The sequence below is a fragment of the Ciconia boyciana genome, chromosome 5 (genome assembly GCF_034638445.1).
Source record: "Ciconia boyciana chromosome 5, ASM3463844v1, whole genome shotgun sequence".
Lineage (NCBI taxonomy): Eukaryota > Metazoa > Chordata > Aves > Ciconiiformes > Ciconiidae > Ciconia > Ciconia boyciana.
The window spans coordinates 68,354,749-68,372,278 of record NC_132938.1 but is presented as its reverse complement, the minus strand read 5'-3'; the positions used below and the strand labels follow the sequence as shown (position 1 = coordinate 68,372,278).

General features: G+C 43.4%; 1 protein-coding gene across 3 annotated transcripts in view; it reads left to right on the top strand.

Annotated features, from left to right (window-relative positions):
* The first annotated feature begins 3,427 nt into the window (after positions 1-3,427).
* Positions 3,428-17,530, top strand: part of ARHGAP10 (Rho GTPase activating protein 10) — a 151,442-nt gene continuing 137,339 nt past the window's right edge. For all 3 annotated transcript variants that reach the window (XM_072861793.1, XM_072861792.1, XM_072861791.1), the window contains exon 1: positions 3,428-3,904. In XM_072861793.1, coding sequence (XP_072717894.1) covers positions 3,751-3,904 — 154 coding nt within the window. In that variant the 5' untranslated portion in view covers positions 3,428-3,750. The remainder of the gene's footprint in view (positions 3,905-17,530) is intronic.

Genomic DNA, 17,530 nt, shown 5'->3' with positions numbered 1-17,530 from the left:
AATAAAAAATGTTTCTGTAAATAAATTAGCAACAAAAGGAGGGCTAAGGAGAATCTCCATCCTTTACTGGATGCGGGGGGAAACATAGTGACAAAGGATGAGGAAAAGGCTGAGGTACTTAATGCCTTCTTTGCCTCAGTCTTTAATAGTAAGACCAGTTGTTCTCAGGGTACCCAGCGCCCTGAGCTGGAAGACAGGGACAGGGAGCAGAATGAAGCCCCCATAATCCAAGGGGAAATGGTTAGTGACCTGCTACACCACTTAGATGCACACAAGTCTATGGGGCCAGATGGGATCCATCCAAGGGTACTGAGGGAGCTGGCAGAAGTGCTCACCAAATTCCGTCCTTTATCAGGAGTCCTGGCTAACCAGGGAGGTCCCAGTTGACTCAAGTTAGCAAATGTGACACCCATCTACAAGAAAGGCCGGAAGGAGGATCAGGGGAACTTCAGGCCTGTCAGTCTGACCTCGCTGCCAGGGAAGGTTATGGAGCAGATCATCTTGAGTGTCATCACACGGCACGTGCAGGACAACCAGGTGATCAGGCCCAGTCAGCATGGGTTTATGAAAGGCAGGTCCTCCTTGACCAACCTGATCTCCTCCTGTGACAAGGTGACCCACTTAGTGGATGACAGAAAGGCTGTGGATGTTGTCTACCTGGACTTCAGTAAAGCCTTTGACACGGTTTCCCACAGCATTCTCCTGGAGAAACTGGCTGCTCATGGCTTGGATGGGTGCATGCTTTGCTGGGTACAAAACTGGCTGGATGGCCGGGCCCGAAGAGTGGTGGTGAATGGAGTTAAATCCAGTTGGCGGCCGGTCACAAGTGGTGTCCCCCAGGGCTCTGTGTTGGGGCCAGTTCTGTTTAATATCTTTATCAATGATCTGGATGAGGGGATCAAGTGCACCCTCAGTAAGTTTGCAGATGACACCAAGTTGTGCAGGAGTGTTGATCTGCTTGAGGGCAGGAAGGCTCTACAGAGGGACCTGGACAGGCTGGATTGATGGGCCGGGGCCAGTTGTATGAGGTTCAACAAGGCTAAGTGCAAGGTCCTGCACTTGGATCACAGCAACCCCATGCAACGCTACAGGCTTGGGGAAGAGTGGCTGGAAAGCTGCCCGGCAGAGAAGGACCTGGGAGTGTTGGTTGACAGCCGGCTGAATATGAGCCAGCAGTGTGCCCAGGTGGCCAAGAAGGCCAATGGCATCCTGGCTTGTATCAGAAATAGCGTGGCCAGCAGGACTAGGGAAGTGATCATGCCCCTGCACTTGGCACTGGTGAGGCCGCACCTCAAATCCTGTGTTCAGTTTTGGGCCCCTCACTCCAAGAGAGACATTGAGGTGCTGGAGCGTGTCCAGAGAAGGGCAACGAAGCTGGTGAAGGGTCTAGAGCACAAGTCTGATGAGGAGCGGCTGATGGAACTGGGGTTGTTTAGCCTGGAGAAAAGGAGGCTGAGGGGAGACCTTATTGCTCTCTGCAACTCCCTGAAAGGAGGTTGTAGAGAGGTGGGGGTCGGTCTCTTCTCCCAGGTAACAAGTGATAGGACGAGAGGAAGTGGCCTCAAGTTGCACCAGAGGAGGTTTAGATTGGATATTAGGGAAAATTTCTTCACTGAAAGGGTTGTCAAGCATTGGAACAGGCTGCCCAGGGAAGTGGTTGAGTCACCATCCCTGGGGGTATTTAAAAGACGTGTAGATGTAGCACTTAGGGACATGGTGTAGTGGTGGACTTGGCAGTGCTAGGTTAACGGTTGGACTCGATGATCTTAAAGGTCTTTTCCAACCTAAATGATTCTATGACTCTGTGTTTCGGAGTGGCCACGCTTGTATTTAAGACTACTTTCAGGAACTATGATTACTCATGAGCCTCCATGTCAAGCTCCCTCTACCCACCCCTTTCTTTACACAATTGTGTTTTCTTATTTTCCTCATCTACATGAACAATGAGGACATTGTCTTCGATCATGCAATTCCATGCTTACTTGAGCTCAGCGACCACTGTCAGGTGGGTAACACACACCCTCAGTCTGGTTTCTGAAGCAGACTCTAAAGTGGATAGTTATTAAAAAACCTAAATGTTTGCAAAATTGAATCCTACCTGATACACTGATTCTACAAACAGGAGTAATTTTAAATGAGATTCCTGAAGTGCCCACTTATTTCCATACATGACTTCTGCAGGTCAGTACCTGGGGTCATACAGAAGAAGACTGATAGTTACACTGCCAGCTGTCTTCATCTCAGTCATTTCTAGAAGTCTTAGGTGCTACTTTTTAAAAGAAAGATAGAAGTAACTTTTTTTTAGTGGGAGTCTTCAAAATGTAAGTTATATCCAAAAAAGGTGGCTCTATTTTCTCTGGCCAATGCAGACTAGGCTTAACTGTGGGCCCAGCAATAATACATTTAAATTAATACCAAAGCTCATTGCTTCAAAAGGAGCAGGAACTAACACTAAATTTGCGAAAACACAGAAAATGAAATAGATTGAATTTACTCCCAAAGAAGACATCTAGACATATATTAGTGACTAAAATATATACCCCCAATCATCTAAAAGGCCCATCAAATCACTATGAATTGCACTACTGTTAAACGAGTAAAGCCATGAAATTATAGCTAAATCATAAATACAAGTATAATTATAAACCTTTTCTGTTTTCTTCATGAGTTTCCTAACATTCTTAACCGAAACAATTCAGCATTGAATGGTCTTCTCAAAGTCTTGCTCTTGCTGCAGTACTTGTCCATGAGAACTGTGTTAGTTCATTAAATGAAGACATAAAGGTGAGGCTGTATCGACTTTACTCAGTATTTCACGGCCAGACACAGGAGCAGCAGAGGGACGGGTGAGCAACGCCAGCCTCCCCTGCCGGCAGACCGCCACCACAAAGCGGACAGCGACACCACCGCGGACTTCGGATGAAGCAGCCCGTGTGCTGCTCTGTGCCTCCTTCCACCGAGAGCCTGCTCTGACCCTTCCTAAAGCCCACGGGCGTTTCCGCGAGGTGAATCACCCACCCGCGGCACCCCAAACCCGGCAGCCTCCCCACCCTGCCAGACGGGGACAGGCAACCCGCGGCCTGCTGCGACAAGCCGTTGCGGTTGCGGTGCGGGCTCTCCCGCCCAGCCACGGCATCGCGCCCGCCCAGGCCCTGCCGGGCCTCTGCTCTGCCGGGCGCCTCACAGTCCCCCCGAACAAGGGGGACTTCGCCTGGGGGACCCAGCGGCTGGTAGGGGAGCACCCGCCCGGCTCCGCCGCACGGGGATGCCCGCAACGGCCGAGCAGGCGGCTCTCCCGGGGACTGCCAGTCCGGGGACTGCCAGTGCGGGCGCGCCTCCGGCGCCCAGCCTTGTGTAACCGCCGCCGCGGGGCGGGCAGGAAGGGGCGGGCGCCGGCGAGGCAGGCCGCCCCGCTCGGCAGGGCGTGGCCCGGCGGTGGCGGCGGGGCTGCCGGGAGCGGGGCGTCCCCCTGCCGCGCCGAGCTGTGCCGCGCCGTGCCGTGCCGTGCCGCGCCGTGCCGCCCCTGGCAGCGGGGAGGGCGGCCCCGCTCGCCTCGCCTTTGCCCGCGCCCAGCCCTGCGCGGGCGGAGCCGCCGCCGCTCGCGCTTTGTGGCCGCGGCTCCCGCCTCACCGCCGCGGGGACGCTGGCCGCGGGGACGCCCGCTGCGCCTCGAGGGCCGAGGAGGTCGCTGCTGCTGTGGCGTAGCCGGGAGAGGTTCGCGGGGAGGCGAGCCCCGGCGGAGCGGCAGCCATGGGGCTGCAGCCTCTGGAGTTCAGCGACTGCTACCTGGACAGCCCCTCGTTCAGGGAGCGGGTGAGAGCCCATGAGGCCGAGCTGGAGAAGACCAATAAGTTTATCAAGGAGTTGCTTAAGGATGGGAAAAACCTGATCGCTGCGACCAAAAGTGAGTGGAGGGGTGCGGGGGGAGACGCCGGGTTGCTGCGGGGGCGGCTCCCGGCGGCTCGGGGCCCGGCGCTTGCAGCCGCTCGCCCGGCGCCGAGAGGTTTCGCCTTTGAGCCGGCGGCGCTTGCTTTGTTGCAGTGAGTTTTGCACTGGCTTTCTCCAGCCTCTCCCTTGGTCCTCCACCAGCCGCGCTGGGGACACAGGTCCTCTCCAGCCCTTCGCCGTGGAGAAGGGCCAGCGGCGGTAGCGCCGGAGCAGCGCCGGGTGACTCCGCTTCTTGTAACGCCTGTTGCATCTGCCCGGTCTCTTGGCCGGGCCTGGCTTATGTGTTTGGCGGTGCCGAGCCCGAAGTGAGCTACGATGTTAAATCTGCTGAGAACTCGGTTTCAAGTTTTACCGGTGCGTTGCAAGCTGAGCGTCTGTGAATTGCATATGTCAACATAACGATGTACGTGTATATGCATTTGTAGTCTGTGAAGAGGCTGCTGAAAATACCCTTTTGTCAAAATTTTAAGTATGTTCAGGAATTACCAGACTTGCAGTTCCGTGGCGACAGCACTAGTTACCAGTTCTATGTCTTTGGCCTGTTAAAATGTGATAATGTTTTTTAATTTTGCATTTTACTCTTTGAATATATATATTTCTATATTTTTGGTTAGCTATCCTGTGGTTTATGTGGGAATCCTGTTATTTTCCTTGAATGACCATGTTAATGCATGTTCTTAATGTAGTATCGTGGTAATATAATTTCTTCCATTTAACTTAAGATACAGTAGTGTAGTCTCCTAAATATCTAGTAGGATGATTGACTATACCAATTATTCAAATAAAACACTAACGCGGCGCTCTGGCACTGTGTTCTCAAAAGTGTACTGTGTCATTGGTCTCGTGGAAAACTTCTGAAGGCAGGGAACCAGGCTTTCAAGATATTTCCCTTAAAGTAAACTGAGAGGGATTTGGCCAATGGTTTGAGCAGTGTAGCTGCCTGGATATGGTTGAGGGTTTTAAAAACTGAGATAACTCATTTTGTGCAAATAAAGAAACATTCTTTCCTGTTTTTGTCTCTGTTTGCTATGCCTGGGTAAAAGAAGGTAGAAAATGCCGTATCAGATTTTACTTGTTTGTAACTCTTATTCTTTGCCCAGTTAATATTCAGTTATTGCAAATTGTGTTCTTTGAGGATTATTTGAAATCTGTGACTTGAAGTGTCAATATAAATCAGCTTAACTTGGAGTGCAAAGTAAAAAAGTGTCCCTAAACTTGGATAAGAACAGTAGAAGGAAATCATTCCACTTTGCTTCTGTTCCTCAAGCATCTAGGCAGTATTTTGGCAACTGCCCTGAACCCTTGGTTTCTCATGTATGGTTACATATACAGAACTTAATTTGAAAGTGTGGAGCTGATGGTGGTGAGGAAAGCCCTAACTTGTATGAGCCTCCCATCCACAGCAGAATCCTGTGCTCATAACTTTGGCTTGGTGTGCAGTGCTCGGCGCGCTTAGCCGTGTGTGGTGGGAGCCAAGGGAGTCAGTGTGCCAAGCAGAGCCACCTGGCCTGAGAGTGCTTGATGAAGTACTTAGGGCTAGCCCATGAGAAATATTGAGAGAAGCTATCTGAGATCCTGCCCGGTGTTCAGCTCTAATTCCTTCCTTTCTGAGATGACAGTCAGAAATTTTCTTATTGAATTTAGATGCTGTACCTTATTCTAACAAACATCTGTGCTTCAGCATACTCGTTTGAGAAGTGGAAACAGGTTAGATTCTTCCTTACACACTTCAGGTTTCTGCAGTTTTCTCTCCCCTTTCGAGTGCCCTGCATGACAGGTTTGAAGCTGAGTCGTCTTCCTCTGCCGCTGGTGAAGCAGTGCCACTGTTCAACAAACTTGAAAAGACAAATTGAATTAGAGGAAACACAAGGAGGAGTCAAAACCCATTAAAACCCCAGTGGTTAGGGTATTGGTCCTCCTTGTGTTTTCAGAAGAAAACATCGTCATCTGAATTGTTTGAGGAACCTGATTCATTTGCTGTCAGGAAAACAAAGGGGATTAATATTTGTTCCAAAAACCAAGCTTGAGAAGTGGTCTAGACACAGAGCTAGCTATTCACCCCTGTCAAAACTGCATCTTCTGCACAAAGACTGGCTTGCTACAATCTAGAGAATGTGATAATAAAGCAGGGAGTTTCAAGAGCTTAAATGACTATGTCTTAGACAACACTTGATTACAATTTTTGGAAAATTGTTTCAGTCTTTTGAACAAAAAATTCATCTTAATCATAGCTAAAGTATTTCTCTGTTTCTAGAAGCAGGTAAATTATGAAATTTACATTGTTTTACCTGATATGTGAGCATAACAAGCTTTTCTGGATGGACTAGAAAATATAAAATGTAGTAGGCGCACTATTGTTCTTAAATTTGTGGGAAATTAACTGACTGCAGTAGAGACAGCCTGCGTTTCCCTCCCTTAATGCTTTCCTTATTTCACTTGTAAATCGGCGGCTTACAAGAAATGTCGTGAGGATTCTTTAGGTGTGAATAACTGATATGACTGAATAGATCCCACTTCCTGCTTGACAGACAGCCTTATAAATGACTTTGCTGCTGCCTGCACTGGGTTACATCTTGAGAGGTGGTAAGCAGATACTGCTACCGTTCCCTCTAATCACAGAGTTATCGGTGTCTTGCAGGACAAACCAGTAACATGATGTGGATCCTCTCTTTGGTTCCTTTCCATTTGTTTCCTCAATTGTATGGGAGTATATTTTCCACTTAAAACTCAGAAGAATTGATTTTTGTTAGTATTGGACTATACTACTTAAAAAAAAAAAAAGAAGAAGAAGAAAAGAAGGATCTTTTGCATTCTTAAATTGTTGAGTTTCCAGTATGAATCATCCTTCAAATGTATCTTTACACTTTTAAGTTTCAGTTGTTTCAAGAATCTGATAGAAAGATAAACAAGACTGACTCAAAGCTGTCTCGTTTCCTGTGTAGTGGTTTGAATCACTGAGTTGTCTACTTCAAGCTAAATATTGGAAGAATGAATAAACAATAAGTGGTTCTTTCTTTTCTTATGATGGTTAAATATGTTTAAAAGGAGTACAGAAAGACAATTTTTTTCCACTGTTAGTGATCAGTAAGTACAAGCAGTACACACATACGCCTTTTAAAATAGAAATGCAGTATTTCTCAGGGGATTCCAGTTCAGTTAAGTGAGGATCAAAATAGTTTATGAATAACTTCTGGATGGAGTTAGTTGTTCTTCTCTTGAGAGAAACTGAATTTAAAGGTGCCTGATTGGAGAATCCTTATTCTGAAATGTGAAAGGAACTTGAGAGGTTTAGTTCTGAGCTCTTAAAATCTCTGAGATGAAAATTGTTGGAAGCTAAAGAATACACTGGATAAATACTACCTATGTGCTTCCGAATTCTTCTCCCTATGTTGGTCCAACTCTTGGTCTCTTGACATGAGTGTGAGATTTATTTGGAGTTTTTGAAGATATTTTTTTGGAGGTGAGACTTTTCGATAAACATACAGCAGGAGCTGCCGCTTTTTATGAGACCTCAGGGTGGAGTAGGAAGAGTCAGTGTGAGCGTAGGTTTTGGCCCTGGGCATGTCACGAGGGTTTGCAAAGAATACTTGTGAGTGCGTGCTCATAGCTATTCCACGTGCCTGAAAGCAGAGCCTCCCCATTCTTGGATTTAGGCTCAGATCAGAGCAGAATTCCGTTTGTGTCAACTGTGGTGACTTTGTAATGGACTGATGAAGACAGAAGATGGAGAAGCTGGGAAAACAGAAAAGTTGAGTTCCCTAGGAGGCTTTCAAGGCGTGGTCTGTATGCAGTGCCCATCTGAGGGAAGCCTAGACAAAGTTTGATAGGGAAGGGTGCTCCACATGGGCCTCTCAGCTAAAATGCATCATAAAGCCTTTCATCAAGTAAGGATCATCTCCTGCCACGTGGGCACCACAGTATTCAAATACTCTTAGCACTTGTGCTAGAGTGCAGAGCAGCCACCTTCCTCCACTTGCACCCTCAGAAACTTGCTACCCAGTGGCCCCATTGTGCATTTTTCACTGGGGTAGACCTGTCCCTCATTACGTTGCTGTGTCTGTTTCAGTTGAGAGCAGGATAATTCCTCCTGTACCCTAAGGTTTTGGGTTGTGAGCTCAGTTCTGTGCAGCCTTGGCCATTTTATTTGGTGCAGCAGAGGAAGAAACCAGACGCTTTCGCTACCCGGTGCTGGTCTCTGCAGGAAGCTCAGTGTGCTCAGGCTTCTGGTGACTGTTTTTTATTGCTATTTTTATATTTTTTGCAGAATAGTTATTCCTTGCACTCTACCAGACAGAATACAAAACAAGAACCAAATTTCTTTTATCTGTAGAAAGAGTTTGTTGGAATATAAAGAGCTACTGATAATTGTTACTGAAGAATGCTGGTTTACCCCAGGGGGTATTTCTGCATTCATGAGTAAAAAAAATAGTGAATTCTCTTTCCTTTCCTCTGAGGTGTTATTAGTCACTGGTCATCTACAAGTTTGCCATCAAGAGGTTAAGCAGACTGGAAATCTTGTTGGCAATGGGAATAAAGCCATTCCCAATCCCATTTCTGACCTAGTAGAATAGGCTGAGTCTTTCTTTCAGCAAAGTCGACTGAAGAACCTAATCCAAACCCAAGACCCAATGTCATGTCTGAGTTGGCCAAACCTGTATTCTTTTTCTTGACCAGTTCTGTTAGTGTGTGGTGGTGGTTGACCTCTCAGATACTGACCTAGGTAGGCTTTTGGTCTGACCCGCTATGGATATTATTATGTAACTGTAAAGGCTGTTGTAATCCACATAATAACACAGCGTAAGAGCCACTCCAATCACTTGACCCACGGTGCTTTTTTTCCTTAAGCATTAATTGTCCATTTTTTAAAGCTTTCCTTAGTATAATCTGCGCTTAGGAAACCACTTAGCTGAACGTATAACAGGTGCCAGCTCTCAAAGTCTTAGGAATTTTCTGCAACAGAAATGTTGTTCTACTGACACTCCAGTACATGTCAGAGTGGTAAGGTAAAACAGTTAATATAGGACTCATTAATAACTTCTAGAAAATAAATGGGCATTCACTAAAGATTTAGAAAGAATCCAAAGACCAAGTAAAAACTAATGCCATTCTTACTTAGCAATGGGGGGGCCGCGCGGGGAATACTGCAAGAGGGCCTTAGTTGAACTCGTGTGCCAAGTTTCCTAAATCAGCAGTGGTTAGTTAGGACTCTATCTTTGATTAATTCACCTTGAATTCAGTGAGAACTGTGAATTAATAAATCTTCATGTTTAGCATTTTAGAAAGCCGTTTTAGTTTTCAATTAGTACCTCAAAAATGAGCTTTATTTCTGTTACAAGGCATGCTTTAGATGTGATAACACTAAGCAGATAAATGCTCTAAGTGAACGCTCTGAGATTTAGATTTGAAATATACTCTGCTAGGGCACAGTTAGATAAAAATTATTGCTGGGGCAGCGCTAGATCCTGTATTGCAAAGGCTACTGAGCAGTATATACCTTTTAAAAAAAACCCTTTCTATTGGAATTCAGCTCAATAATGGAAACATTAGACAACTAAGACAAACAGGTACTTTGGGGCCCATCTGATACAGCTTTGCCTTAATAGAATGTTGCTTTTCCCTTCCCTTCAAGATAATTGCCACAGCTAGGGCCTAATTAACTAAGAAAGTACCTTTTTTTTTCTGCTTGTAGATATATTTGCTTCTGTATAAGGATCAGGGAAGTGCTTTCTTTTAAGAAAATACTCTGCAGAACGTTTAGCTCCACCCGAAGTAAACCATTCATTACTGTGTCAGTAGCTATAAAAAGTGTCAAGCTCATTCTGTGGAGGATGGCAGTTTGTCATCTTGAATCATGTCTTTTCAGCTTGGATTACTAACTAGCTCCATTACCTTCTTTGTCCTGTAGATGTTCCACTGTTCATTTTTTTTCCCTGTATTAAAAATAGAGCATTGTGCTAGTGAACTAGAAGATGTGATTTCAGAAAATATGCATTTTCATGAATTTACATGGATTTTCTCAGTTATAAGAGATGTGACAGCCTGTTGTTGAATGAAGTGATTCTGTCTTTTAATTGTTTGGGGAAATATGTCATTTTTCAGCTTTAGATAAACTGTATAAGCGGTCATTAAAGAGGACATCAGTGATTAGTGTCATTGTCAGTCTTCAGTATAAAACTGATAGAAATAAGTAGAGTGGTTTGTAATTTTTAGAGATGTCTGGTAGATCACGTTGGAAAGTTTTTTCCCCGACATTTTTCTTTTTTAATGACAAGCCTTTTAGAAACGTAATATTGAATTTTATGGAACCTGATTCCATCTTAATGAGTTGGAAAAAAGGATGGATTTGCCCTATAGTCTGTAAAGTGCAAACACCTGCTTGCAATTAAATAAAGAAAAACAGACCCACTACTAAGGTTGCAGGTGTATGCTGTTCCTAAAATTATCCTATGCTTGCCAGCTCTGTATTGCAAAATTGTTGCAAATTTTAACAAGCAGAGTTTGACAGCCATACCAGTCCTCAAGTCAGTCTAAAATCAACTTCATGGTCTTTAGTGAGGCAGAACTTCTCTTTCTGATCGGTACAGATTTTTTTATAAGGGGGCAGGGAGGGGAGATGACTTGCTGTGGAGTGCTATGTTTTTTTTTCCCTGATGTACAGCAAGGGGAGTAGTGTACAGGCCAGGTGCTCTGCCTCACTTGGGACAGGGAGGGCTTGGAAATGTGTTTTGGAATGGCACAGAAGAGCTGAATCCCAGTAGTTCTCTCCTCCCTGGCTGTTTTTTAACATTACATAATTAATGTATATACTTTACATTGACTTCAGTGCTTTTGTTTTACAATACCAACTTCAGTTGCTACTGCAGCGCTTAACATGTTAACTTAAAAAACAGAGGCTTGGCTGTTTGAAGGAGATAGTCCACAGCGTGTGAATCTTGGCAATATGCTTAATGTTTTCATAGGGTGGGTTGTGGCTTTTTGAGATAATTTTTATGGCTTGCTTATGTTTGATGGGGTTTCCTTTTGGGTCTAATGCCACTTTTCTGAGTTTCCAGACCGGATTTGCTGTTGTTCTATGACAGTTGTTCTTGAGATGTTACGACATGCTGAGTGTTTTGATCGTCTTTTCAAAGTCTTCATGTTTTTGAGTTGGCAAATTAAGACACTTTGAGCAGTTGAATGCTTTCCTGGAATATCTAGTGAGTGCAGAATATATGATCGGATGAACTTGGGTACGTATTGGCAGAATAGTTTAAGAAACTACTGTTCAGGGAATTTAACATCTCTCTCTGCTGGTGGTTGCTGCCACCCACTGTAGTTGTCAGTTTTAATCAGCACCCAAAATGTGTCTTGTTGCTAAGTCAAACCCATCTTCTTTACCAAGTTTTAACTAAGCCATCACATTTTGCCATGAGTTGAGGTAGGCACATGTGCTCCATCCCAGCAGCTCCTGTGGAGGTTGTGCCCTCTGGGTGTAACTTTGATACAAGAGAGGGCAGCTACAGTGGCTGCAATTTAAAATACCCCATGTTACACGCCTGTGATAGATGTATGCCTGCTAACCAAAGTGCATGTTTAGGTATCTCACTGGGAAAGAAGATACTGGAAATGGAAGTCTGTGGCTGGGTTTATGCTATCCTCAAATTCTTTTTCTAAACAGACATTTTTGGCAAACAACCTCAAAGTCATGTTGTTGTTTTTCCATACCTACTTGCACCTATGGACGGAGCTTCTTGCAGCCAGCCTGTTCTTTGTGAATGCTTTTTACTCCTTCTACTCTGTTTTTGTTTCCTCCCCTTGTTGTTCTTTTCCCTCCTGTGTGTTTGCTCATCTTTCAGGATAAAAATAGAGAGAAAACATCCAGGCCCTCAAAAGCAATGTGGCCATCGCAGGTCAAGGCCAAATCAGAAGTTCCTGTAAATCATTCACGCTGGGGTTGTCCTCTGTGGGAAAGGAGCAGTGGGAGGGAAAAATAATCTACAGTGTTATTAAAACAGATTGTGCTTTTACTACTGCCCACACCTTTAAATCAATGTCCTGTTGTTGCCTCTTTAGTTGAGAGGACTGGGCAGGTAGGGGTTATCAGCTCATCAGGGAGGTCAGAGAGGCGGCTTTGCCTCTCAATAGATCTGGTTGTTACAGCTTCCCTTAGTTCTCTCCAGCTTTTGTATGTAAACCTGGCTGGTCAGGACTGCATGTCCTTGAAGAAGAAAAAAAATGCTTTGTTTAATTTGGCAAGAAAAATTGAGTATCCAAGATGAAACTGAGCAGGACTGTGTATCAGACCTGGGCCTCGGAGGACGTTCTACCGTGTGTGGTGTCCAGGAGTAGGTTCTCAGCCACTTTATTGCTGGTGAGTGTTTTTTAGCTTTGAAATTTGTCAATTTCCTCCATTAGGCAGATGCCTGTGGGCTTAGAAGTGACAAATGAATTCATAGTGAAGAGTCTGAAGCTTGTGTTGCACTTGCAGCATTTCAGCCTTACGAAAAATTAGACTGTAATGTATCAAATCTCAAAAGTTGGGTGCTCTTCCCAAGCAGAGGGAGAGCACCTTATTTTTGCTCGTTTGTCTTTTTGTTTGTTTGTTTTGTCTTTTTTGTTTGTTTTTTGTTTGTCTTTTTGTTGTGATTTTGTCAGTCATTAGAAAGAGTTGCATGCTTTGAAAAATTCTAATAATACTTAAATGTAGGTATGATGGAACAAAAAAGGTTAAATTTGATAAGGAAACTTGTAGCAGATTTAAATTAAAATATGATTGCTTAGAAAATGCTTCTTTAAAAAAACAATCCCACCATCTTGCAAACAGGTGGAGGAAGCGTGCTGCCAGGTCACCGAGGACTGGAGAAAAACTTTTCAAAATGTTATTTTGGCAGTGGGTCACTGTTCTTAGAAATCCGTCATGGGACCGAGTTTGTAGCTTATGTGGATTAACAGACTGTGAATGCTGCGCAGTTTCAGCCTTTGAAACACATCAGTGCTCTGAGAACAAAACAGTATAATTTACATTGTCAATACTTTTTTCCTGTTAAAATATGAGGTTGTATGCTCTCTCTGTTGAAAAGGCCTGGTCCAACTGACAAGCTCAGTTACAAGCCGAATGACTGTTTCTCCAAAACTTTTGTCTGTTCAACTCTTCAGCCAGCAAGCTTTTCTGGAACAAAGCTGACTTTCTTCCAGTCTGCTCTTAAACACTCTTGCTCTGTGGTAATATTACTGTACTTTTATTGTGCCTTGCTTTCCTTTATGCTTTCAGTTGTTTCAAAACACACAGCTTCAAATTTCTGTTGTGCCTCTTGCCTAGCTGTTCCACTGCTCCAGCAGATTCAGCACCTTTGCTAAAAGAAATAAAACTACCTGAATGTATTGCGTCCTTTGTAATTTCTTTTACTTCTAGAAGTAAAAGAATCCAATGCTAAAAAGAATCTGCAAACACTCCTCTGTCCCATGGCCAGTTTTTTTTGTACAAAGCATATCTGTGTGTCTACGAACACCATTACTGCTCTTCACGTAGGGTTGCACCTGAGGGGGAAGGCTGCCCTCCTTGAGGGGCAGGGAACTAGCTAGTCGAGCATGAAAATTCATTGTTGGCACCTGTTTCTCTCCTCTTACTGCAGTCTTTTGCTATGTTTTAGGGAGGAATGGGGCTAAGCTGCAGACGTTCAGCTCAAGTGTAGTTAATATAATGAACTAAGGAAATGTCTGTGTTACATCTTTGAAACTCATGTGTAGGAATTTGGTCCTCTGTTCGGATGAACTTTGCTGAGGGCCTAGAGCAAAACTAAAAGAGATTTGAACCTAGATAAGCCAGGATACTACGGTTTAAGAAGAGCTGAAATGTGTTCTCTGTCTTGGAAAGACTCATCCATCTGTTGCATAGCCCAAGCACCTGAGGACTGGTGGCCATTATCTCTAGGTAGTGCTCAAGTAGCGTAACCTGCTCTGAGGGAATTGACGACTGGAAATGCCCTCCTGGAGGGTTGAGATCTAATGACTAGCAGCTTGGAAGACCCATGAAAAGGGTTGTGTCTATATCTGGCCTAGTAATCATGATGAATGACCTAGCAGAAAATGAATTTTAATGCGTGTATGTAAGAAGTAGAACTTCAAGCTACTGTCCTAGATGCAAATATTATTTTGAAAATGTAGCTTTGAGACTCAACAGAAATTATTCTTTGTGTTCACTTATCTGGGAATTTTATTTCCCTTCCTGCCTCCATTAACTGCTTTCATATGTCTGTAATTGGAATGTGTCTTAGGTATGAATTCCTCTTCTTTAGTTACAAAAATACCTTATATTTTGGTGCAACATAATTTGTATTGTATATAGCCCCTTTTTTTTAAGCGCTGCTATAGGTTGCTGTCAGTCCTGAGGATCTTTCTGTAGTGGACATGGTTCATGTCTGCAAGATTAGTGAAATTCGAGGGGTTGAAATTTTCATCTTTTATACAACTAGATTTTTATCTGGAGGCAAGCACAATACAGTTTACATTTCCCCTCCACATCTTGCCTGTATAGATCACTACTTACTCCTCTTGTAACTGATTTGAGTCTTTTGTAATGTAACATGAAAAAAAGGAACATGTAGTGATAGAGCTTTTTATTTGCACAGTTCTGACCAGACACTAAGCAGCAAACAAGTGAATTAAATTAATGGAATGATGACATGTCTTCATCCCAGGCTTCTTCCCTTAAAGCCAAAAATGTTTTCTCTTTTGATATACATGGATAATTTTATGGTATGAACAAAAGAGCAAGCTGTGTCTAGAGAAGTGACTTTGGGAGCAGCTTTGGGCAACCCCTTCATCTTTTTATCTCTTTCTTTCCATCACTATTTAAGCTATTGCCTCAAACTTAGGGATATTTATCTATAAAGCATTTCACAAACATTGAAACGGCATAGAGAAGTGTTGTGTATCAGTCCCTTCTGCGTTATGTGAGACTGTGCCCACTGCTCTTTTGCTGTAGTCGTTATTTGAATTGAGCAGTAGTTAGAAACTTTTTTTAATCCTCTTCAAGTAAATTCGCTTAATATAGAATCTGATAGGAGAATGTGCCATATTCTCCTACAGTCATGTTTTAGACATCTCAGTATGGAGGGCATGACAGTATGAACTCAGAAAGCAGCTGTTCAGCCCTTGCCATGCAGATTATTCAAATGGAAATTTAAGTCAGTGGTTTGGCTTTTATAAGGTTTGTAGCATATTGTCATTCATGTTTTTATAGGAAGTATCCATATGTGAAGAAAACCTTTGGTATGCCCATCTTGTTACAATGCTCTGTGGGCATACTGAAATCCACTTAAGATTTGTACAGTTATTGCAAAGCTTGCTTCATTGCAGGTTTTTTTTCCTCATTGTACATTTTGTTTGTAGTTCTTTAAATTAAAGTGTTTACAAGGAAGATGGCTTTGATACCTTCTTGAAAATTAGTTTGGCATTATTATGAACTATGCATTTTAAATAAAATTAGGAATTAAGATGTCAGTCAAGAAAACTAGCACTCTTGTTCTGGATGGAGCAAGCAACTGGACCGCATTAGTGATTAATCTGATAGCTTCTCCCTCCCCCAACTTCTCTCTGGTACAGAGAAGAATTTCTCTGAATGGAACTTGACAGTGTTTGTAAGCAACATGTAACGGAAACAAACAAGCAAATCGCCTCCTGAAACAAAAAACCTCTGGTGCCCCAAAAGCATCAAACAAACCCCAAACAATTCTATCAACATTTGTTTCAATTTCAATGCTTTTATAAATAAAGCTTTCTGTATATGCTTTCTGTTCCTATGATTTGCTTGCGTTTAGGATCTTGAAGGCTTGTGAGCAGACAAAAGGGATGGTATGCTTTTGATGTCTCAGATTTGAAAGTAAATCCTTGTGAAGAGAATTTGTGTCTTTAAGCGTAAAGAGAGTTATCTTTTGAGAAAGGATGCCGTTCTTCGTCATGGAAGTTTTTTTCCTGAGGCCCTCTCCTTCAGTTTCTCTTTTAAATATGGAAAATTCGTATATTTTAATAGTGGCCAGGAGCTGATCTCACATTTCACGAGCACATTATTGAATGGCCTTATTGGAACATTGCTTCCTGGACACTATTATTAGTGTGGTAGCTGAGAGAGATATGAGCAGCTGTGGTTTCGTTCTGAGTGCCTGGATGGGTGGGTTGGGGTGGCATTCCCAGAGTGACAAGCAGAGGCACTGGGGGATGCCATGAAGGAACTTTGCTTGGAAAATAGTTGACATTAGCTCAGTGGTTTGTGCTTCTCTCTCTTCTCTCTCCGTCTCTCCCCTCTCAAGTCTTGCGAGGATGACTTTTTAGATGATTCTTGCCATAGCCTGCCTCCCTCACCTCATTTAATGTCTTTAGCTGCCTGTTCTGGTGAAATTTTATAGAGGAAACTGATGTGAATGTTCTAGTTCGAATATTAAGGAAGAGCAGGAAAGGTCCAATAGCATGGGGTTTAGCACATGCTAGCATGGAGACATGCTCAGGGTTCCTAAGAGAGTTTGGGATAGAGCTGCTAGGACAGGATAAAGGCTGAATCAAGTCCTCTCTGAAGTATGCACCTCTAATCCCTTGATAGGCTTTGGAAGAGGTACGGTTTGGATTTTTAAAATAATTTTTCCTTCGCTTCCATGCATCTGCCATTGCTCTTACCTACTCAGTAGTAATTAATTGAGTAGGAGTAATTTACTCAAAGAGCAAGAACAGAATGAATGCTGTCTGCTGATGGCATTGCTACAGGCCACTGGTGTTACAGAGGAGGGGGTTCTCTGCTGGCAAGTTAATGACAAAACCAATAGGAGGGCTTTTTTCTTCTTTTTCTTTAACCAGAGTAAACTGCCATCTCTCCTAGTTGTATCCCTCCCTTACAAAACCTCCAGTGTTGCCAATGTCACTTGAATTTTTACTCACAGGAGAACAATGAGGGGGGAAAAACCAGGGCTTTTGTAGCTCTAAAAAATAGCAGATGGAATACATGGATGTCAATAATTAGTAATGTCAGAGAAAGACAACATGTCTCTTCTTAGGAGGGGTGTGGTGGGGCTTCCTGTTTGCTTGTGTTTTGAAGTTACTTGCTTATTGGCAGTTGCTTTGCTTCCAGAGAAGGACTCATTATAATGCTCTCTAGCGCAGTTTTCTTCAGCCTTTTCAGTTGAAGGATTCTCTAACCTTTTCCAGGGGAAAAAACCCCCCATACTATTTTGTACAGCATTGTAATATTGCTGTGATAGCTTTCATTTATTGACCATTCTTGAGTGAATTTGCGCATTTGTTTTCCTTTTCCCCTATGTTTTTTATTTGCTTAAACCTGTTGGGTTTGGTTTCTGGCAGTCACCTCACAAATTGTGTTTTGATGCTTTACGGACTATTGCTCCTTTCTGGATCAAAGCCCACAGAAACATTTTAGTGGTACGTGTAGTATAGGGAGCGGAGAATTCCTTGGTGTCAGTAAACAGTTCAATTAATTTTTGCTTGTTTTCTTAAGTTATGATGATGTTTGTCTGTGAGGTGGTTTAATGTTTTTGGAATGGCTTAGATTCCAGCAAGATACATAGTTATCATTGTAAGTGGGCAATGAATGTGATGG